Consider the following 21543-nt stretch of genomic DNA (forward strand, 5'->3'; position numbering starts at 1 on the left):
GGGGGGGGGGGGGGGCGCGGCCCCTCGTACGCCCCTGGTCGTACTTCCGCTTTATTTCATTCCTGAATTTGTTTGTTCCTTTATTTTTCTTTAAAGAGACTTTAAGTGTAATTTCACGTGACCCTAAAAAAACTTGGTAAATTAACACCCCTCCCCCCCCCTCGTAATGCCTAAGATAAAAATCCCTTGTATACGATTATCTCCCCCATTAATCTATTTACAATTTACATGCAGGAAGGAGAGAGCAGAGATAGAGTTGGTTCTCAAGGAAGTGCTGATGCAGGATATGGGTCAGGACAGCTAAATGTTTAATGTTTAAATAAACTGTTTTTAAATTTTTAAATACTCAGGCATAGCCAAGAACCAGGGTTATATACTATCGTAAAAAAAAACCCAAATCCATTCCTCCCCCAAAATAGAAATTGAATTAATTTCTTAATTTTTTTTTATCGTAGTTAATCTCAAGTTTTCATTCTTACCTTTTTATATTTTTTTTGTGTTATGATTGAACTGCTTCTTGAAAGTACTACACTTTCCCATTTCAGCTCTTTTACTCATTTCAGTTCCCTGATTTCTGCATTTTCACATATAAAATAATAACTAAAATTGTAAAATAACCCGTGATAACCTGTCAAATGCCCACCTAAGAACTGCTCACATTCTTTTGATAGTTTTTATTGTTTAATTGTGTTTTAGAAAAAATGAGTATGACCGGTGATTACTTTTTTGAACTCAGAAATCAACCATCAGATTTCAAAAAGTATAGAAAGTAGGTTTTTTAAAAATATAAAACGCTTTTGTTGAAGAATAGGAATTTATATTTCTGAAAAATCGTTTTCCCCCTCTTTTAAAAACCCTTTGGGTGAAAAGTATGAAAAGGATAAGAAAACTTGTTTTTTCCCCCTCCAGTTTAATCATTCCCTTCCCCCCCCCCCTCAACGTCAAGTGGTAGAAAATTGGGCAATGCCAAACTGAGACTCTTTAAATGCAAACTGTGAAATAACAAATTTCTAAATCTAGACTTAACTCCTAAAACTAGACTTAACTCTGAAATCAAGACCTAACTCCTAAATCAAGACTCAACTCCTAAATCTAGACTTTACTTCTGAAAGTACAAAACCATGAATTTTTCTTTTTACAGTGTGCTGCTTATAATATAATCTAGGAGGAAAACTGGCCTATTCTTGTCACCCCTAGCCCATTTACAGCCTTCACTGCATCCTAAGGCCTAATCTTACTTTCAAATATTTTTTTTAGTTTGTCATAGAATTTAGATGAAATTTTGCAGGTTAATGGCTGAACTGGGAATGTCAGATGAGCTCATTGAACAGAACACCAAGCTTAAACATGTGAGTTTATTTTCGTTAAATATTTGGTAAGATTCAACTGAACTGTTGTAAATCAGGCATTGTTCTCTTTACATGGAGGGCCACTTAAAATTAGTCTTATGGTCCAATAAGTCTGACTTCTGACATAGAATTATGATTTGACAATAGACAGCGGATCAGGAACCGAAATTAAAGCAATTTTATATCTGTGGAAGTAATGATAAATTGTGACCTATGTTAGCATAGATTAGTGGGAATACTTATAAGAAATCAATAAAAGGACTGTTGTAATTTTAAGTGCTTCTCCACGGCACCCCTAAAATCTTTACCTATTATAACATCGTTGTTGTTCTATCCATTTCCTTCATTTTTCCTAAAGCAGAAATGCGCCTGTCGAATAGATAGAGAAACCAATAAAACAACCATAATCAGACAATGCTTTTAAGGGTTCTGTAGTGAAATAAACATTCTAAATGGAGAGTCACTTGAAATTACGTTTTTAATCCCTACACTAAAGTGTAGATTAATAAGTCATATGCAGTGCTTCGATTCATCTTGATGCGGATCCAGATCCTGGATCTGAACATTTTCTTAAGATTTACTAATTTTTTTTAACAAAAGAAGAATTTGCAAACATTTTTTTTTATTTTTTGTTTATTTTTATGCTAGAATTTGATGAACTATTTAGAAATAAAGAAATTTTAATTATCTTTCTTTTTTCAACAGTTAAGATTTAGATCTTATGAGCATGATTTTTTTTTACAGTTTTTGGTTGATAATTTGCACCTTGGATCATGATCCATGGATGCGCTTTTTGGCGGATAAAAATGTTGCGGATCCAATGGATTTGGATCCTAAGCTCTGGTTAATGGTTAGGTGCATGTTGAGGATACTACAGATGGAAGTGGAAGAGTTGTTCTCAGTTTTGGAACCTGCCCCGGTCATGTATCCTGTGTTGAAAATATCAGGTGCAGTTTCCACATAATATTCAAGAGAGAAAGAATTAATTTTAAAATTTCCAAATGCTTATGGATGAAATTCTTGGCCTGTACGTTTTTGGAATGATTTCTCCTAACAAAAATATAAGTTTTAAACCTATTCTATTCTGTTGCGGATATAATTTGAATCCTTGATCTGTCCAGTTAAGAAAGGATCCGGATCTGGATCCAGAGCAAATTTGAATCTGATAACATTCTCAATTATTTAAACTTCTCTTTTTATTGTGAAACTTGATTTACCATTCAGAGATAAGGAAAGTTTACTAAGTTAAAACTGTGTTTTAACTTATTTTATTTGTCCAAGTTTGATCCTCAGAAATCCTTTTGTCTTGTAAACTGTTTAAAAATACTCAGGCCTGGAATTTTGTTTGAGGAATCTAGTTTTAATGATTCTGGAACATTTACATGCATCTGGTACAGGTATTACAAATTTATGCTGAAATTTGTACTTTATTTTTATTTTCACATTCACTACTTTATTTCTTCCTCATTCCGAATTAATTACTTGACAATTTTGAATCTTAAAGGGATTGTTCATTTATTTGTAACATTGTACTGCAGTTTTTGGGATTAGGAACTCAAACTCTCCCTGCTTCAAGTTGTTCCAGAGGTTCAAATAATCTTAACCTTGTGTCTAAATAATTCTGGTGTTTTTGTTAGCAAATTATCTTCCTAGACCCTGGACTTGGTATAGAGGCCGGTTTTTTATCTACCCCAAGTGGAAATTGAAAATATCTCAAATTTAGCACCTTTTTTAATCATATTGTCAATTTTGTCAAAAAATTATAGCCCAGACAAAAAATGATCTGAGCTGAAAACTTTAGAATGGGATATCATTAATCCCGATCGGTTAATTAATATAGAGATTAATAACATATTGAGAACAAGCCTTATTTGATCTTGTGATTAAGAAAAAGAGTGGATCAAGCATTAATCCCGATATCCACCATTCAAAAGTGCTCAGCACTGAAGTCATGACCTTTGTGTTGTGAATCTTGGATCAAGCATTGATCTTTATCTCAGGTAGAATCACAGACACAGATTAGGTAAATTCCTCTTTGCTTCTCTGTGTTCGTCATACCTTTCAGGGATAACTTTAATGTAGGGATCAAGCATTGATCCTTAAATTTAAAAGTGCCTACATTGAATATCATGAGAAAGCGTTCAAGATACTCCACACAAAAGCTTATCTCAATAGGGATAAATGATTAGATATGGAAGTACGCTACTGAAACAGTGTAAACCCTCAGGAAGATCAGAAGTGGCATATTCATTGGAAAGAAAATTTGATTTAAGGAATATGAAGTTAATACTCCATAACTTATTAAAAGATACAACTTTAACCAATAAAACATAGTTTCTTTTCAGCTCAGATTTGCCTATTGCCAATACTTGCATTTTACATTTATGATTGTTCATAAATATGATGATTTAACAGTTATTTAAAGTAAAAATTTACAATTGAAAACTTCTAACTCATATCAGGAAGATGACAACGATTGTAACATCTGGAAAGACAAAAGCGTCAGTTGTTTTTAATAGACGGTGACTTTCCCAGAATTTTGGAGATTGGAGACTTTGTGTTTGATGGTTTTGTATTTATAATTGTTGAACTTCCAGTGAATATTATGCAATCTTTTGTAATATTTGTACACTATCAATGCTTATTAAGTTTATTACAATTAGGCACTGATGATCAATAATAATGTGTATCGGAATTGATGACTGAATGTTCGTCTGCATTGTTTATGAAGGAGCAAACTATAAATTAATTATTGTAAATAGACCATTATGATTTACAAGATTTTATGTGAAACTGATATACAGCTATGATTGTATTTTTCATTCAAATATTTACATGTTTCAAAATTTATTCTAGCTACATATCTGTTACATGTTCCCTAAATTGTATAATTTGTATTCAGGTTCCTGGATTTGATGAATAACAATCATTTCAGATAAATGTAAGATTTTGTTATGTAAGTGACGCTTCAATTAGATTGGAATCCTCCTCTAAACTCTCAATGTCACAAAGTGCAGAAGATGGATCAGAAACAGAAGGTAGTAAACCTGTCAACATTTAAAATATTTTGATGGTGGTCCTCTGCACTGTGATCATAGAAAAATAGATTTGCTTAAAACTCTTGTTGCAGATAAGTGAATTATAGGCCGATTAAGAACCGAAAAAAATTGTGTTGAAAGCTCTTCTAGAAACAATAATATAGGACATTAAGTTTTGTACTTTTGTAATTTTTCAAAAGTTCTTGTAAACTGTTGCTATTTTTTTGAAAGGAGCATAATTATGTTAATTTTTCACTTGAATTTTAAAAAATGTTTCTGAAGTACAACAGAGCTATATAAATTATATTGATTAAGGACTTTTATATAGATAATAAAATTTTTCTGAGAATATGACCAAAACACAAAACAAATTAAACGAAAATGTTAACTGTTGGTCATTTTTACCCTTCAGAAATTTCACAAATTCTTAAATAACTCAAAAACCGGAGCAGTACTCATACCAAACCATACATGTATGTTTTAACTTTTTATTAAAATCGCGAAATATGGATAGCGCCCATTATTTTTATCAGATTTCAAGTCAAAATAGTTTAAAAGATGTTAAAGTATGAAATCTCAATGTTATTAGATGCAGAAGATGGATCAGAATCTAAAGGCAGTGAACCTGTAAGCATCCAAAATATTTTGATGGTTTTGATGATCAAGGACAAAAATTATTGAAATAGAGCTAGGTCGTTGAACTACCTCTACCAGTTCAAATCTTTAACTATTTAATTAATTGAAGATTTGTGAGGATTTGAATCGGTGATTCAGGTGTCAAACTGGCTATAGGTAGTTCAGTTACGTCTCCAAATCATTAAATTTGGTCCCTGGATTCACTAGATTTAAATTTTAAATGTCCAAAATGTTTCCTTTTTTACAAGTCCCTTTCGTTTTGTTTTTCAATAATCTTTTCAAGTATTTAGTTTTCTACCTACCAGTAGTTTAGTGAAGGGAATTAACCATCAATAAGATTTTATGTGGGCTTTATTTCATATCTCATCTCACCGATGCAGATGTAAGAAGTACTAATATTTAGTTCAGTTATTTTGTATCCCATTTAAGGAAATTGTTGAGAACCTCCTGACTGGTCCTAATTTGAGGATAGATGATCTTGGTTCCTTCAGATTTAACTCAAATCCAGGCAAAATAACTTTCAGTTCATAGTGCTTTTTCTGTTCACTTGGCTTTCACGCGCCCTTTCTTATCAATTTTAGCTTTGAACTTTCGTCGTTATTTTTAATTGATCACAAATCTTTGCGAATTTTTATCTTTGAATTGGTGCATTTTCAACAATGATAAATTTTGACATTTTTCAACTTCTACGAGCTATAAACCTTCTCTGGGGTCATGTGAGTTGCCTCATAAATATTGGGCTTGATCAGTTCAGCAGTTATTACTTTTATATTGGATACAAACCAACAGATTTATAGACAAGCAAAATGTATGAATAGATGGCTTTATTTGTAAGATTTAGGGAACAGTACAGGATACACTTATAATACCCAGAAGAAGGAAAATGAGTATTCTCCAGGTTCTGTTCAACATCCTCTACCCAATCATCAATATGTTCACCAACCTCAGCTCCTATCAGGCCAACATCATTTTCAATCCAACATTCGTCCAAGAGAATTAGTCAGGCATCCAAATATATCAAATATGTCTCAATTTCGCCAGCACCAGGCCATTTATAGTCAAAATAAACTTCAGTTTATTCAGCAACAACCTCAGGTCAATCAGAATCATGTGCAAGGTGGTCAGCTCCAGCCATGTCAGACCCAGCCTACTCAAAACAAGACTGAGCCTCTGCTAAGTCAGCCTCAGATCAGTCGTCAGCAATATTCTGCTAATCAGTGCTCAGTAATTCAGGCTAAACCTTCCTTTAGGAGTCTTAATCCTTCCAAAACAAATTACAAGCCTACAGAACTCATTCTACAACAACCAGCCTTAATTTCTCAACCACAAACCTCAATTCATCATCATCAAGTGTCCCAGAAATCCACACTTACAGAGCGAAACCAAACCTTGAACCAGTTCAGTTCACAACTAAATTCACATCAGCTTCCTATACCCTCCACACATCAGGATTCCAAATTTCAGGTCACATGTAAACCACTCCAGCCTGATTTTGTTGCAGACCACACTAGCAACCAAAGACCACAAAACCAGAATCCAATTTGCAAATCCTTTCCACCTATTTCTTCATGGCTGCTTCCCCAGATTATGAACTATTCCTCAAATCATAATCACGGGTGGGGTTCAAGAAGACAGCAGACAAGTTTACCATCAACGTCAAACCCGTATCAACCAAAAGAATGTCAACCTTACAGGCCTCCTACATTTGTCCCTCAAATGAAGAAACCTTCTGATCAAAAAAGTTCTTTGACACACACACAAATCCATCGTACTGTGTCACTTGCAGCTATTATGACACAGCCTTCTCAGCAAAGGCCTCCAAATTTGGCCAGTTATGCCAGTGAGAGACAGACTAATTCCAAGAGCAGATCTTCTAAGGAAATGCAGGTTATTATATTTCAAAATTAAAAGTGAAGCAAAATCCAGAGTATATATAAATCTTTTGTTTTCTAGGTTGCCTTTTTTTTAGTCAATATTTTTAGGGGTTTACTGCTTGTGGAAGAAGTGACCTAAGAACTACTATTCATCCTGTGAAAAATACCCTTCAGCAACTCCCAGAAGTCAGGTGATAAAAAGTTTTGGGATTTTTTGTCTTGACACTTTAAATAAGATTTTACAAAGTAAGGCATTGAGTAAAAGCCTTCTGTATAGCAACTAAAAGAGATTTTTGGAATATTTGAGTTATCCAGCAGATACCTTGCAAAGAGGATTACAAAAATACTTTTTATGGTTCAAAGATAGTATATAGGAACCCAAGTATGGTGAGCTTAATTTTATAAAACAAATGTGCATTTTTAAACTGAGACGGAAAGAATTTTCTTAAAGATAAAAAAAAACACAAGGTTTCTGCCTGAAAAGGATTTATTTGGTGACTATATAAGAAATTAGTGTGTACACAATTCATATCTGCTTTGGGTGTTTTGTGTGAGAGTAATATGCAACTAGGCTTAGAAATTGTTAGCACCTGCCTTCTTGCTAAAATCTTGAAATAATTTTCCAGGATTTTGCAGCAACGAGAAAGGCAAGTACAGACAAAACCTGGTAATAATTTAAAATCCAGAGAAATGATCCAAAATAGAGTGGGACTAAAGAGTGCTGGAAATGTTCCTTTAAACCCCAGCTCCAACAGGAGAAATGAAGTTACAAGCATAGGCACCCAGACATCTTGGAGTCTTGAACCAGTCGAATCCTACTTCTTCATGAAGAACTCAGATTCAGTGTTTGCCATATTAGATCCAAGTATTGCAGAAACTATTAGGTATCTTTATTAGTCAATTTTTTAAGAAACTATTTTTCGTGGATCTTATTTTTGAGAAAAATCCCTTATGGATATTATTAAGATTTTAATTCTCATACTAAATGTTAAATGTTAATATTGATTAAATATTTAGGAATGATCCGTATGTAGATTTCTATATGCCTAAAGAGATACCTCTTGAATCTACTTCCACTTCTTCAAAAGAAACAGAGGTACAATATAACTAGTGAAATTTCAGATTGAAAATATTTCTTTAAATAAACTTCCACAATCCTCCTGAATTCTCAACATTATGTTTTCCATTACTTAAGCAATACATATTTGGGTAATAAATAAAATCAGGGAGAAATAGCATTTTCAAAATAATCAAATATTTGTGGAAAGTAATACCTCTGGACAAAATGTCAAAAAGATTTAAGAAGTTTCTTTTTTCCCCTTCTATTTCAACACATTTTCCAGCTTCCTACTCCTTGTGGAAAGATAAAAATTATTTTGATTTTATAAAATAATTTGGTCTATTTTTTTATATCAGATTGAAAATCCATTGAGTAGTTTTTCAAGTATGATGGGCCCATTGTTAGATCAAGGTTTTGATGATCTACTCTTGATTGGTTCTGAACACACAGAATATGGTAATTCAGGTACTAAAAATATAAAACAATCTTTTTATTCACATATGAATAAGGGTGTTGTACACACAAATTTCTCACAGTTTTGTTGTTGTATTGGGTAATCATATGATATGAAACAACTTATTTGGTAAGGTAATATGGTAACACATCAGATTATTTTAGATAATCAACTTCCCGATCCATATCCTTCTGTCAAAAACCCTGAACCTAATCAAGAACATATTCCTCATCATGATCCACATGTCGATATCATTGACCAGCTTGCCCACATACCAGTAGAGGAATATCAAGAGATGCATGTTCCAACTTCATGCGGCGAGTTGAAAAAGTTCAGTACTCCTGAAGCATCATCATCAAGTAGGTTAATTGATTATGGTAGTAAAGTGAGAAGTGTAACCAGGAACCTGTTCCAGTCTCCAGTAGTACATGATGACAGGGAACAAAAAGATGTATGTGATGAATCCTTCTCAACCGAGTCAACAAGTGATTATGCGGCTTATCAAGAAAGTGACACAAGGTTTATTTTTTTACCTCTTAGCATTTACATTTCTCAACATTTTTTCTTCTACAAATTGTAGTTTCACCTGACTGAAATGACCTACGATTACATGAAGAACATGCCTAATTCACAAGGCAACTTTAATCTTCTGTCTCCGTAAAAATGATTGTCCTTTTTTTCTCTTGTGAAAGTTAGAAAGGAAATTCACATAATGGTTACTTAGATTTAGGATTGATTTTAATGGGTACTAAATTATTGTGAATCAAGGTGTAATCTGTTAAAAAGAGGATCACTCGAAATTACCTAAATAGTCCTTTTAAGAATATTCATTTTTTATTTTTTTATCATTCTAGTAGCTGCAATACATCAAGTGATGTATCCACAAGACTTCTACAGAAAACTAAGGATCCCAGATTGCTGGGGCAAACTAGAAAAGTTAACATTACACCCAAAGATAGAGCAGATATTGAAGGCAAGGCTGAAGGGAATCAGTGGCAAGAAAGAATGGATTGCAATGTCAAACTGGTGGACCCCAAAGATTGTAATAAATCTGTAAGATCAAAGCGTATAAAGAAACCAACATTTAAAGCCAGAGAGCTGGAAGAGAACAAAGTTGGATCCAATCTAAGAAACTTGAAAGAAAGAAATAGAAGAAGAAAGGATGTACCAAGAGAGGTGCAAGGGGTTAAGAAGCTTAAACTTAGGTCAGTGCTAAAATTAAGTCAAATAATTCTTTTTTTGTTACATTCACAATTGAAATTATTTTAAATTAAGGCTACTTAATTCAAAATAATTTCAAGTTACACCCTTTTCTTTGTGGCTTGATAGATTGTTGACTAAATTTTAATTTTAAATGTTTTATTATCATATCTACAAATAAGTTTGCCTGATACGTTTGGACCAAGTTGTCATCTAAAATTTTGTTGTTAACTTAGAAAAATTTTCCAGTCCAATTAATAGATAAAATAGTCTAAGGTTTATTTCTCATGCATTATTTATATGTCTGCATATCAATCATGCACTTAACCGCTTTTTCTAATTTTATGAGAATTAAAATAATTCCTAACATATTATTTGTTTTAGTGAGCAACAAGTTCCATCTGAAGTGCCCAACTTGGATTTAGAAAATACAGGTAAAATGTTTTTCAAAGTAAATCAGTTTTATTTCGTTTTCTCCTTTTCCTGACCTTGTCTTCCCTACCAATTTTGCGAGAAAGAATTTTTACGGTTATGATTTGAGAACCACCATGCCATTTATTATATTTGCTTTAGGCCCAGTAGTTCCAAGACAAGGGATTAGTCTGTTCACTGCTCTTGACATGATAAACTCTAAAGGTGGGTATAGATCCAAAATCAATGGACTGATGGAATTTGGAGTATCTAAGCTAGATAAAGAAGTGGTACATGAGGAAAGAATAGGATTTTGGAAGTCTAATCTAGGTAAAGACAAAGTAAAGGAGGAGTGGAAGGGATCTGGGAAATCAAAGCTAGGTAAAGATGGAGTACAGGAGAAGATGATTGGATCTGGAAAATCTAAACTAGGTGGAGACGGACTAAAAGAGGAATGGAATGGATCTGGAGGATCTAGGCTAGGTGTAGATAGAGTACAGGAGGAGTTGATGGGGTATGGAGGATTCAAGTTGGGTGTATATGGAGTTCAAGAGGAGTTGATAGAATCTGGAGGATCCAATCTAGGTGTAGATGGAGTAAAAGAGGAGTTAATGGGATCTGGAGGATCAAATCTAGGTGTAGATGGAGTACAGGAGGAGTTGATAGGATCTGGAGGATCCAAGCTAGGTTTAGATGGAGTACAGGATGAGTTGATGGTATCCAGAGGATCTAATCTAGGTGGAGATGGAGTACAAGAGGAGTGGAAGGGATCAGGAAAATCCAATCTAGGTGGAGATGGAGTACAGGAGGAGTGGAAGGGATCTGGAGTATCTAAGCTAAATGAAGTTGGAGTACAGGAGGAGTGGAAGGGATCTGAAGTATCTAAGCTAAATGAAGTTGGAGTACAGGAGGAGTGGATGGTGAAAGAGATCCAACAATTAAACAATGTCAGGTAGACAAATAATATTTAAACTTAACATTATTTTCTTGTTTTTCAGGGGTATATATTTTTAAGTAATTTCTCTGCAGGGTAAAAATTGTTTCAAAAGATTGTTGGGGGGGAAATTGGACTTAAAATGGCAAGTTTCCTGTCTGTTTCGATCATGATATGTATTTTTATTCTTTGTAATTATTTATCTTGCCCAAATAAGGGTTTGAGAATTTGGAAGGAAATGTTACTTAAAGGAAACCAGTGCTTATGATCCATTTTATTTTGATGCGAATGCGGATCCTGGATCTACCCTTGACAATGGATCTTAATCCGGATTCAGGATCCAGAATCCAGGAAGCCAAAATGTTGAAGATCCTATTGAGCCAGATCGGGATCCTAAGTACTAAAGAAAATACATACCTCCTACTCGTAGGTTTGGTTCTCCTTCTAGGGATAAGAAGAGACATTCAGACAGGATTTCCAGGGGATGGAAGAACTCAACTCTCAGGTTCAGAATTTTGGACATTTGTGGTTAACATTACAGTTCCTTTTAATTGACCCAGGGTGGGGTAACCCTGTTTTATTCCAATGTTGTTTGTTTGTGTAATAGAATTTTAATAGTACTAGCCTTTTAGGGCGCTTCGTGCCCATCTTCTATTTTAATTGTGAACATGTTCTCTTTGTGTACATTGTAAAACTAAACAAAAAAAGTTCTCGCGGATTTGAACACAAATTTTGTGGATTTTTAAAATGTTCAAAAATTTAATGAAAATCAAATTTTGATGGAGACAAATATTTAACATTTTGATCATTCATAAACCTTCCTTGGGGCCATGTCAGGTCTCACACAAAATTTTGGCCTGATCGGTTCAGCCGTTCTGACGTTTATTGGATACTAACAAATAGACAGACAAGCTAAATTTATCCATAGATTATAGATTTGATCAGTGAATACTTTGCCTGTTGGAGATTAGGCTTCAGGGTGGATTAGGGCAAAGATGTAATAACTTGCAATTTTCTGGGTAAAAAACCTTGCAAAATTCGAACTAAAACCCATTAAAACCCATCAAACAACATTTTTTGTTGTTGTTTATTTCTTCTAAATTTGTTATGATTTGCCTTTAGGGGACTTAAAGAAGCCTAAATAAGAGTTTTCTTACTTCTTTTTTTCAATGGTTAACATTTTCAACCTGAAAGTCCCAGAGCAAATTGGTTTAATCTTTATTCTTAACTTTGTAAAGATATCGAATTCTAGTATTTTAATGTTGGTCTTTTTTGTTCAGTAAGAGACTATCCTTGATGTATGAGATGGTGGAGAGTAGTAAGGCTGCAACCCACTTTAGGTAAACCATATTGAAACTTCAAATAAAAAAACATTAAAAGGGGGGGGGGGGTCCAGAAGAACTTTATAAGATGAAAAATGTCAAATAATTTAAAAAACATCTTGTTCAAAATATTCTGCCAAAAGGTTTTGTTTTTATTTTCAATCTCTGAACAAAAATTAAATGGTATAATTAAATTTATAAAAACTTAATACTGAATAGACAACTTTTAATATACTAAAAGGTTTGTATTTGGATCAAAAACTCTTTTTCTTTGTTTATGTTTTTATTTATTTTTTAATTATTTGCTAATACATTCTTTCAGCCACTTTGTTGAAACTTCAAAAACATTTGGGGTTTCTAGTCAAGATTGGAAAGTCTTACGTGCAACATTTCTTGATGGATCAATTTTAGCTACAGTTCTTCTAACAAATTGTGTAGTGTACATTATAAAAGAAATATTTAAGACTGAATTTATAAACTCAATTTATTTGTTTTTATAGGAGTGATGATACGAACTGGAAGGAATCACTATACTATTCAGAGCCTGCCAATTTTTTGGACATCAGTGAGAGTAAGTTTCATTTTTTATTTTACTATGAAAAAAAGAGGCCTCTTTGTTACATTCAGTGCATAATCCATTTACTTTTTAACTGTCCTGAGATGGAATTTAAAGAATTTGAGCCGCAGTTTAAATCTGCCAAAACCCGGTTTAAATTAAGTGCTGGCTTAAATCTTGAATCATTTTATACCATTTTAAATGGAACCAACCATCTTTAAGCCGCGGCTTAAATTTAAACCGCCGCTCAAATTCTTTAAATTCGGCCACTGGAAAATAGATTCCAGATGCTGGGATGCTTCAATTTTAGTGGAAATTCCTACTGAATTTAGCGCTGTATTTTTTTGTGAAGTTTCTTTCCTCATAGAATTGATATTACCCTAATATGTGATGCCTTTTCTATATAAAATTACACTGGACAATAGACATTTATTATAAATCTGGTTCAATCATCACTTTCTTTAACTTACATTTTAATTATTTCTCCAAATATTTTTTGAGGATCCCCAGAATTAAATTAAAATCTTTTAATTAAAGAGTTTACATTGTGGATATTGAGTTTAGTCTTGACTTTGAGCGCCATTCTAACCAAAAGTCTCGATTTACAAAAGTCTTGTTAAGTTGGTGACCGGTTGCTCCGAAATGAGTTTGGTTCCATGGTAGATTTTAAAGATGGTTTCCAGTTTATACAGACAAACTGTCTCAACAGATTCGGAGCACAACATTCACTCACTAGGTAACAATGATTAATTAGAATTGTAAAACAGTTGCAGAAAGAAATTATGTTAATGACTTTTTATGCCAATAATTATAAATAAGTAATTGAGACCTTTAATTAATTTAGAAATGCTCAGCATCTACTCAATATCATTCAAACTTTGGAAAGGTAAATAAAATATTTGTTTAAGACTTCTCAAAATTTGTTATTTTTTGATTTAGCGACCTTTTGCACTCATAGTTTTTCATATCTGGCCATTTTTTCCCATTGAAGTACATTTTTAAACTTACCCAATTCAAGATTTTGCAGATTTTACTCTTTCTTTACCATTTTGTTGTGCCTGAATGGATAGTTTTGTTAATGTTAATCAGATAAAACAAAAAATAAAATAAAAAGAAAAATATATAAGATATACAATATACATACATGTATTGAATTTAATTTGTGTTATAAAGGAAGTGGGTTGAAGACATTGCCCTTGAACCAATGGATAAAATCCACCAGGATGAAAATATAAACACAGACTGTAAGGATAATCAGAATAACCACCACAACCCCGGTCAAAATGGATTAATGGAATGCAAGAAAGGCAGAAATGATAGAAGCATACAGAAATCTTTCCCCAGACTAACGAACGGAGCAATTAGAAAAACAGATAAGGGTCAAAGAATAAAACTCAAATCTAGAGTAAAGAAATCGGTCGAAACGAAGAAAGTTGTTGAACATGAAGAGAACCCTGAAAGTAATATGGAAGTAACACCTCCTCCTAAACCTGTAACTATAATTGAACCTGTGCCTGATATTATCCAATGTTCTGATGAGCCTAATTCCTGCAATGGTACTCAATCAGAGCTTCCAGGGAAAGATGATTCTAAACTAATTACTGAAAGATCATGCAAAGTAAGGCAGACTAAACAGAAGATCAACCCAGTTCAGGAAAATGTGAAGCATAGATACTCATTAACAACATGTCCAGTCTGCCTCAAGAAAATGCAAAGGAAGAGTGTTCCAAGACACATCTTGGATGTTCATAAGGTAAAGTTTTTATCATCTGGTTCAAATGGGATTTTAAAAGGCCTTTTCATTATGGTTATACAGATTTACCTGCTAGAAATGTCTAAGTTGTTTTTAAAAAATTTCTTAAGTAAAAACTATTTAAAATCCTATTTAAACTTTTTAAAATTTAAGTTGTCCTTGTTAATTGTCCATGACAATCAACAAAATTTAGATTGAAGGCCCATAGGTTTTTTTTATTGCATTGCTAGTCTGTAGTACTATTCATTTAATTGCAAGAAAGGATGGGTTTGGGCGGGACCGAATTTAATGAATTTGAACAACCTACCACCGTCGAATCAAATTTGAATCACAAATTCAAATCTTTTCTCAATCTTTAACTTTAAAGTTTTGGTTTAAATTTGAACCGACAGTAGATAGTTCAGCAATGAAGCTCGAATTCATTAAATTCAAGTCTCCGGGAGAATAATTTTCTTTAAGATATAAATGGAATTAGTTGTAATAATGTAGAATGTAGATCATTAGATGCTGATTTCTAATTTCTTGTTTCTCAAGGTTAAGGTTCAGAAGTTGAGTCATAACTCTAACAAATCTGTTGAGAAGATCACTGCTTTTGAAGCTCTGAATGAATGTACTACAATTTCCAGATCTAACGAGCAAATAATTGAGGCTCCAAAAGATAATAAACCATCCCTGAAGAAGGTTCTTCCAGAAACTTCCAGATCTAACAAGCAAATAGTTGAGCTTCCAGAAGATAATAAACCATCCCTGAAGAAGGTTCTTCCAGAAATTTCCAGATCTAACGAGCAAATAGTTGAGCTTCCAGAAGATAATAAACCATCCCTGAAGAAGGTTCTTCCAAAAACTTCCACTCATTCAATCAAGATGAGGGATCTTTCAAAACTCTCCAAAGCCCATGAACCATTTGATGAGAAGGTTATTACTTGTAACTCCTCTCCTGTACTGAATGATCTAAGTAAACCAAAGGTAATAAGTGATGGAGACAATCTGGAACTTCCAAAATGTGTTGAAAGCCATGGTGGTTCAGGATATACAACTAGATCTGCTGCTAGGATAAGACAGGAAACTTACGAACCTTTAGGAAACATAACCACTACTTTTACCAGGGAAATGAGATGCCCCTCAGTGAAAAGTTTGAATCAAAGGAATTCTGGTGCACTAAAACGAACCAGGAGCAACTCAGATTCCCGACATGGTCTTAGTCTGACAGAACCAACTGCGCATACTCATGAACCAATGAATGCAACTAAGTGCATGAAAGGAAAATCTGAATCCAGGTCCAAAACAGGTTCTGGCCTTGGACGCCTTGGTGTGAAAGTTCAAAGGATGAAAAACACAGGGAAGGAAAAGGAACCTTTTACCAAGCCCATAACAAAGGTTCTAACCGTAAAAAGATCTAGAGAAGTTAGTTCACAAAGATCTTCCATAGATGTAGAGAAAAGCAAAGCAAGCTTGATGTCTAAAAATATTCAACCAACTGGACTTGGAGCAAAGGAATCTGAAGTAGGAAGTTCTAGCATATCAAAAATAATGACTGCAAGCAACCTGGGACAAGGAAACCGAGGCACTGCAAGTAAGAAAATGAGAGAACGTAGCAGCAGGCCTTCAGAATTATTAGAACAGAGTGTCAACAAAAAGCCGAGGACCAAAATTACAGGACCCAGGTAAACACATTTTATTTAACAATTAGTGTTCTTGAATTGATTCCAGAGAGGTGTATATTTAAAAAGAAAAGGATAATAAACTTGCCTTTTAAATGTTGATGTTCAATTTTTCATTTTTTCCCCACAATTCACTAAAAATCATTTCGAGATCATATAAAACATCAAATTTGCCCAAAATAGCGATGATAATTGATATTTTCATCAGAAATAATGTTTCGCAAAACGTTTAGGAGAGCGAATGAGAAGACTGAACTTGCACAGAATAAGATTCCGGATAGATCTCTTCCACCTAAAACTCAATCTCAAAGAACAGGAAATCACACTAAAGCCTCTCCTAAGATAAATGTTGAGTTCTCAAACTACGCGGCATCTGCACTTGTTATTTCTCCAAGGTTTGACGTCTCAGCTTCTTCATCTATTGGAGCTCTGAGAGATCCACCTCTTGTTCCACAGCACCATAAGTTGAAAAGAAATGCTTCTCAGTTACTGGATCAAAGTTCTTCCACAAGTATTACCTCAGAGATACTGAAGAAAGGATCCTCTACTAAGAAAGCTCCTAAGATACCGGATACTGGATCCCTTACTAAGAAAGCTCCAGATTTACTGGATAAGGAATCCCCTGATAAGAAAGCTTCAGAGATCCTGGAGAAAGGATCCTCTACTAAGAAAGCTCCTGAGATACTGGAGAAAGGATCCTCTACTAATAAAGCTTCTGAGATACCGGATACAGGATCCCTTACTAAGAAAGCTCCAGAGATACTGGATGAAGGATCCTCTACTAAGAAAGCTCCTGAGATACTGGATAAAGGAACCTCTATTAAGAAAGCTTCAGAGATACTGAAGAAAGGATCCTCTACTAAGAAAGCTCCTGAGATACCGGATACTGGATCCTTTACTAAGAAAGCTCCTGAGATACCGGATACAGGATCCCTTACTAAGAAAGCTCCAGATTTACTGTATAAGGAATCCCATGATAAGAAAGCTTCAGAGATCCTGGAGAAAGGATCCTCTACTAAGAAAGCTCCTGAGATACTGGAGAAAGGATCCCCTGATAAGAAAGCTCCAGAGATACTAGATAAAGAATTCTTTACTGAGAAAGCTCCTGAGATACTGGATAAAGAATCCTTCACTGAGAAAGCTCCAGAGATACTTGATAAAGAATCCTTCACTGATAAAGCTCCAGAGATACTTGATAAAGAATCCTTCACTGATAAAGCTCCAGAGATACTGGATAAAGGATCCTTCACTGATAAAGCTCCAGAGATACTGGATAAAGGAACCTTCACTGAGAAAGCTCAAGAGATACTGGATAAAGAATCCTTCACTGAAAAAGCTCCAGAGATACTGGAGCAAGGATCATTATCCGAGAAAGCCCAGGAAAAATTTTCATTAATTCTTGAAAAAGAATCATCTTGTAGTGCGAAAGCTCCAGAATTACTTGCTGATGGATCCTCGCCTGAGAAATCTCCTGATACACTGAAACCAGGATCAACTGAGAAATCTCCTGATACACTGAAACCAGGATCAACTGAGAAATCTCCTGATAAACTGAAACCAGAACTAACTGAGAAATCTCCTGATACATTGAAACCAGAATTAACTGAGAAATCTCCTGATACACTGAAACCAGGATTAACCGAGAAATCTCCTGATACACTGAAACCAGGATTAACTGAGAAATCTCCTGATAAAGTGAAACCAGGATTAACTGAGAAATCTTATGATACACTGAAACCAGGATTAACTGAGAAATCTCCTGATACACTGAAACCAGGATCAACTGAGAAATCTCAAGATAAACTGAAACCAGAACTAACTGAGAAATCTCCTGATACACTGAAACCAGGATTAACTGAGAGATCTCCTGATACACTGAAACCAGGATTAACTGAGAGATCTCCTGATACTCTGAAACCAGGATTAACTGAGAGATCTCCTGATACTCTGAAACCAGGATTAACTGAGAAATCTCCTGATACACTGAAACCAGGATTAACTGAGAGATCTCCTGATACTTTGAAACCAGGATTAACTGAGAGATCTCCTGTTACTCTGAAACCAGGATTAACTGAGAGATCTCCTGATGTCCTTTATAAATGTTCGTCCGCTGAGAATGCTTCTGGGATGAATGAAGAAGATCCTCTAACAGTAACAGGTAAAGGAATTGGGTCTTTGCCACAAACTCTATTTTCTAATCCCTACATCTTTGCAACCTGATGGTTATATAACAGAATTTATAATTTGAAATATCCAAGGTCTACATTGGGTTGAAAATCAGAGTTTGTGGCAAGGACTTAATTCCTTTGTTGAGACTGGTTTATTTATCAGGATTGTGTAGATCATATATGTCATATACACTTATATACAGTCGTTTTCGTATATTTTGTTACCATGAAGACGACTTTCTATTTCAATTTTGATTTATTCTTATCTTTCTAAACAGCAGAGACACAAAAAGAACGATCCAGAGATGATTTTAAGGATGTACATAGCTAGGAAGGCTGAAGCGAGTAATTACCCCAGAAGAAATTCTGCCTCGGATCATTTTTCGAAGTGTTACCCGTTAAAACCAATAACGAAGTTGTCAATTATCAGCTTCTCTCTGTAAACTGTAAATTAAAAATTTGAAAAATGCTCGTTAGTGATCAAAGCATTATTAAATAAAAATCATATTTATTATATTGATATAATCGCCGACCACTGTAGTTAATTCAACAGGAAGTTTATTGTAGTCTTTCCAGTTAAAATCAATTAGTTTTTATTTTTATTTTTAATCAATAGGACTAAACTTTCTGGCGAAAGTAATACGCCCCCTCCCCCCGTATTCATGACAAAATAGCAAATGTTAATGATTTAGGTGAAGGCTTGCATCCTTTTATTACTAGTGCAGGCCCATATAGTGCTACCCAGGTATTAAAGATAACAGTAAATTTTACATCCATATCATTTTGACGCGGATCCGGATCCCGGATCCGTTCAGTAAAAAATAGATCCGGATCCCGGATCCGTTCAGTAAAAAATAGATCCGGATCCCGGATCCGTTCAGTAAAAATAGATCCGGATCAGCTTAGAAATACTCCCGCTAAAGTTTGACATAATTATTTTCACAAACATTTTTCCTTTTTATCTTTTTTGTTTTCGCTGAAACTGGGCAGTGAGAGATCAATTGAATTTAACTACCATTGAGGCAAGAATTTGGTTTTGAGGTCAATTTATTTTTTAAAATATATTTTACTCCTCAAATCCGCGGATCAATAGTTCTAGTAATTATTTATTTTTAGCAATATTATTCATTGAAACCTTATTACAAAACCTAAAAAAGCGCCATTTAACAATTTTCTTTTAACCCTGTTTCCGAGAAATGTTGGTGAAGATGTTTTACTTAAAAAAATTCTGTAAGAAAGATGAGAAAAATGTATTTGGTTGCTTCGTTCTACAATAAACTGTTAAGTATTGTTGTGAATTGATATATAAGTTGATTCAAATTAGGTTGAACAAATTAGGAATATACAGTTTACAAGTAAAACCTTGATTTCTGCCTAAATTAATTCTTAATCTGACCGTTGAAAGATGCCTATTCAGGGGCAACTAATTCTTAATCTGACCGTTGAAAGATGCCTATTCAAGGGCAACTAATTCTTAATCTGACCGTTGAAAGATGCCTATTTAGGTGCAACTAATTCTTTCGGTGAATACAATTATCGCATGTTGTGACAGAAAATCTTAATTTTGTGGATTTTTTCAGTTTTGTGAAAACATTGGACTTGATATTGGAAGGTGTTGAATTGTAGTTAGGATAATCATTTATTTGACGAATAGGAGACTTCTTAAAAAATATCCATCGACTTACTTCCAAATTATTTGAAACTTTTATTTAATAATTCATAATTGTATAACACAGTAATTTGACTAGGTATTTGTGGAGGATATGATGGTTCCAGAGAAGTTAAAGGACGGATGTCAATCTATGTTAGGACCGATCAGGCTCATGGTAGACCCGGAGTTGGATCCTATACTGTCGGAGTCAGATATCTAATCTACTAATTCTACTGAGGAAGGACCGGGGTATCCTATGCCTCTAGTTGACTCAACCTCTGTGTTAAGCCCAAATCTGAAGTCCTAGTAATCTCAAAAAGAGATATTAAAAATGGAAAGCTATGAGTAAAATGTATAACATTTTCTACGTTCAACCTCCTGTTAACAGTTATCTTACAATGTATTTTTTTGTCGATTCCGTTACAATTGTGATTTTTTTATTCGTTTTGTTTTTTGTCAATAATTAATATACTTGAAAATATCCACCATTTGTATTAGAATGTTATTTTTTAAAAGTTCTAGAAAAAAATGTTTAATGGCGAAAAAGTGGATTAGTATGCGCTGAACAAGATGTACCATGAAAAATGTTTAATTTGGATGGACAAATTCTTTCCGGGTATTCCTTCTTCGTTTGCAGAAGTTTAACACTATGCTCTCACAAATAATCGCTTCTGAAGATTTTACAGAAGTTCAAAATTATTGAACAAAATATCATGAAGCTCAACATTGAAGTCTCGTAAGATCGGGGTTCAACTCATAGCCTTGATTTCACTAATGCTAGATTTGATTTCACAAAAGATCCATGAGAAGCTGATAACTACGATGTCACGTAAGATCATTTTGAAGATCACTACTGGTTGCCCTGATCAAAAGTTTAACATTGAATTTACAGGATCGCTCAGAAGCTCTTAACTACAACTTTTGAAGATCACTACTGGTTGCCCTGATCAAAAGTTTAACATTGAATTTACAGGATCGCTCAGAAGCTCTTAACTACAACTTTTGAAGATCACTACTGGTTGCCCTGATCAAAAGTTTAACACTGAATTTACAGGATCGCTCAGAAGCTCTTAACTACTACTTTTGAATATCTTCATGATAATTTTATATATGGCTAATTAGTCTGAAAATGTTGATGTAATATTTGATTGACATTACGTTATTTTATAAAGAATATCAATTTTGTATCTTGTGATGACGATCGTAATTGTTATTTAATTGTTAGAGATTAGAATCAAAGTTTGCTTAAAGCGTTAAAAACTTGACAAAGTTTCTACAATTGTTGTTTTCACGTGAAGCCGTCTTGACGACGCATTTGACTGAAAATATGTAACTAAGAAAACGTAGTGACAAGGAATTTTGTGTTCTAGTTTTGCATTATATCAATTAATTTTTGCCTTAGTGAATAACTTTTAGGATTAATTTGACCAACTTTTTTTAAACGAAGCTCCGTTTCTGATATAAATTGGGTCAACT

At 34.0% G+C, this 21543-nt stretch overlaps 1 protein-coding gene across 6 annotated transcripts; it reads left to right on the forward strand.

Annotated features, from left to right (window-relative positions):
- The first annotated feature begins 310 nt into the window (after nt 1-310).
- Nucleotides 311-20552, forward strand: LOC111703645 (uncharacterized). Of its 6 annotated transcripts, none has more exons than XM_023475662.1 (27): nt 311-769; nt 1289-1349; nt 2205-2296; nt 2681-2746; nt 3812-4387; nt 4977-5014; nt 5453-5531; nt 5859-6910; nt 7006-7088; nt 7524-7781; nt 7915-7993; nt 8314-8422; nt 8576-8930; nt 9266-9616; nt 9996-10045; nt 10185-10974; nt 11387-11461; nt 12237-12296; nt 12779-12849; nt 13456-13570; nt 13679-13720; nt 14008-14587; nt 15122-15343; nt 15419-16251; nt 16482-18406; nt 19109-19161; nt 20165-20552. In XM_023475662.1, exons 5-27 carry the CDS (start codon nt 4351-4353, stop codon nt 20285-20287), a joined length of 7380 nt encoding a protein of 2459 aa, XP_023331430.1. In that variant the 5' UTR covers nt 311-769; nt 1289-1349; nt 2205-2296; nt 2681-2746; nt 3812-4350; the 3' UTR covers nt 20288-20552. The 6 variants fall into 6 exon arrangements, with proteins under 6 accessions (XP_023331430.1, XP_023331431.1, XP_023331426.1 ...); XM_023475663.1 differs by having other exon boundaries at nt 10185-10247; nt 10761-10974; nt 15122-16251; XM_023475658.1 differs by having other exon boundaries at nt 15122-16251.
- The last annotated feature ends 991 nt before the right edge of the window (nt 20553-21543 follow it).

The sequence above is a fragment of the Eurytemora carolleeae genome, unplaced genomic scaffold, assembly GCF_000591075.1.
Source record: "Eurytemora carolleeae unplaced genomic scaffold, Eaff_2.0 scaffold566, whole genome shotgun sequence".
Taxonomy (NCBI): Eukaryota; Metazoa; Arthropoda; class Copepoda; order Calanoida; family Temoridae; genus Eurytemora; species Eurytemora carolleeae.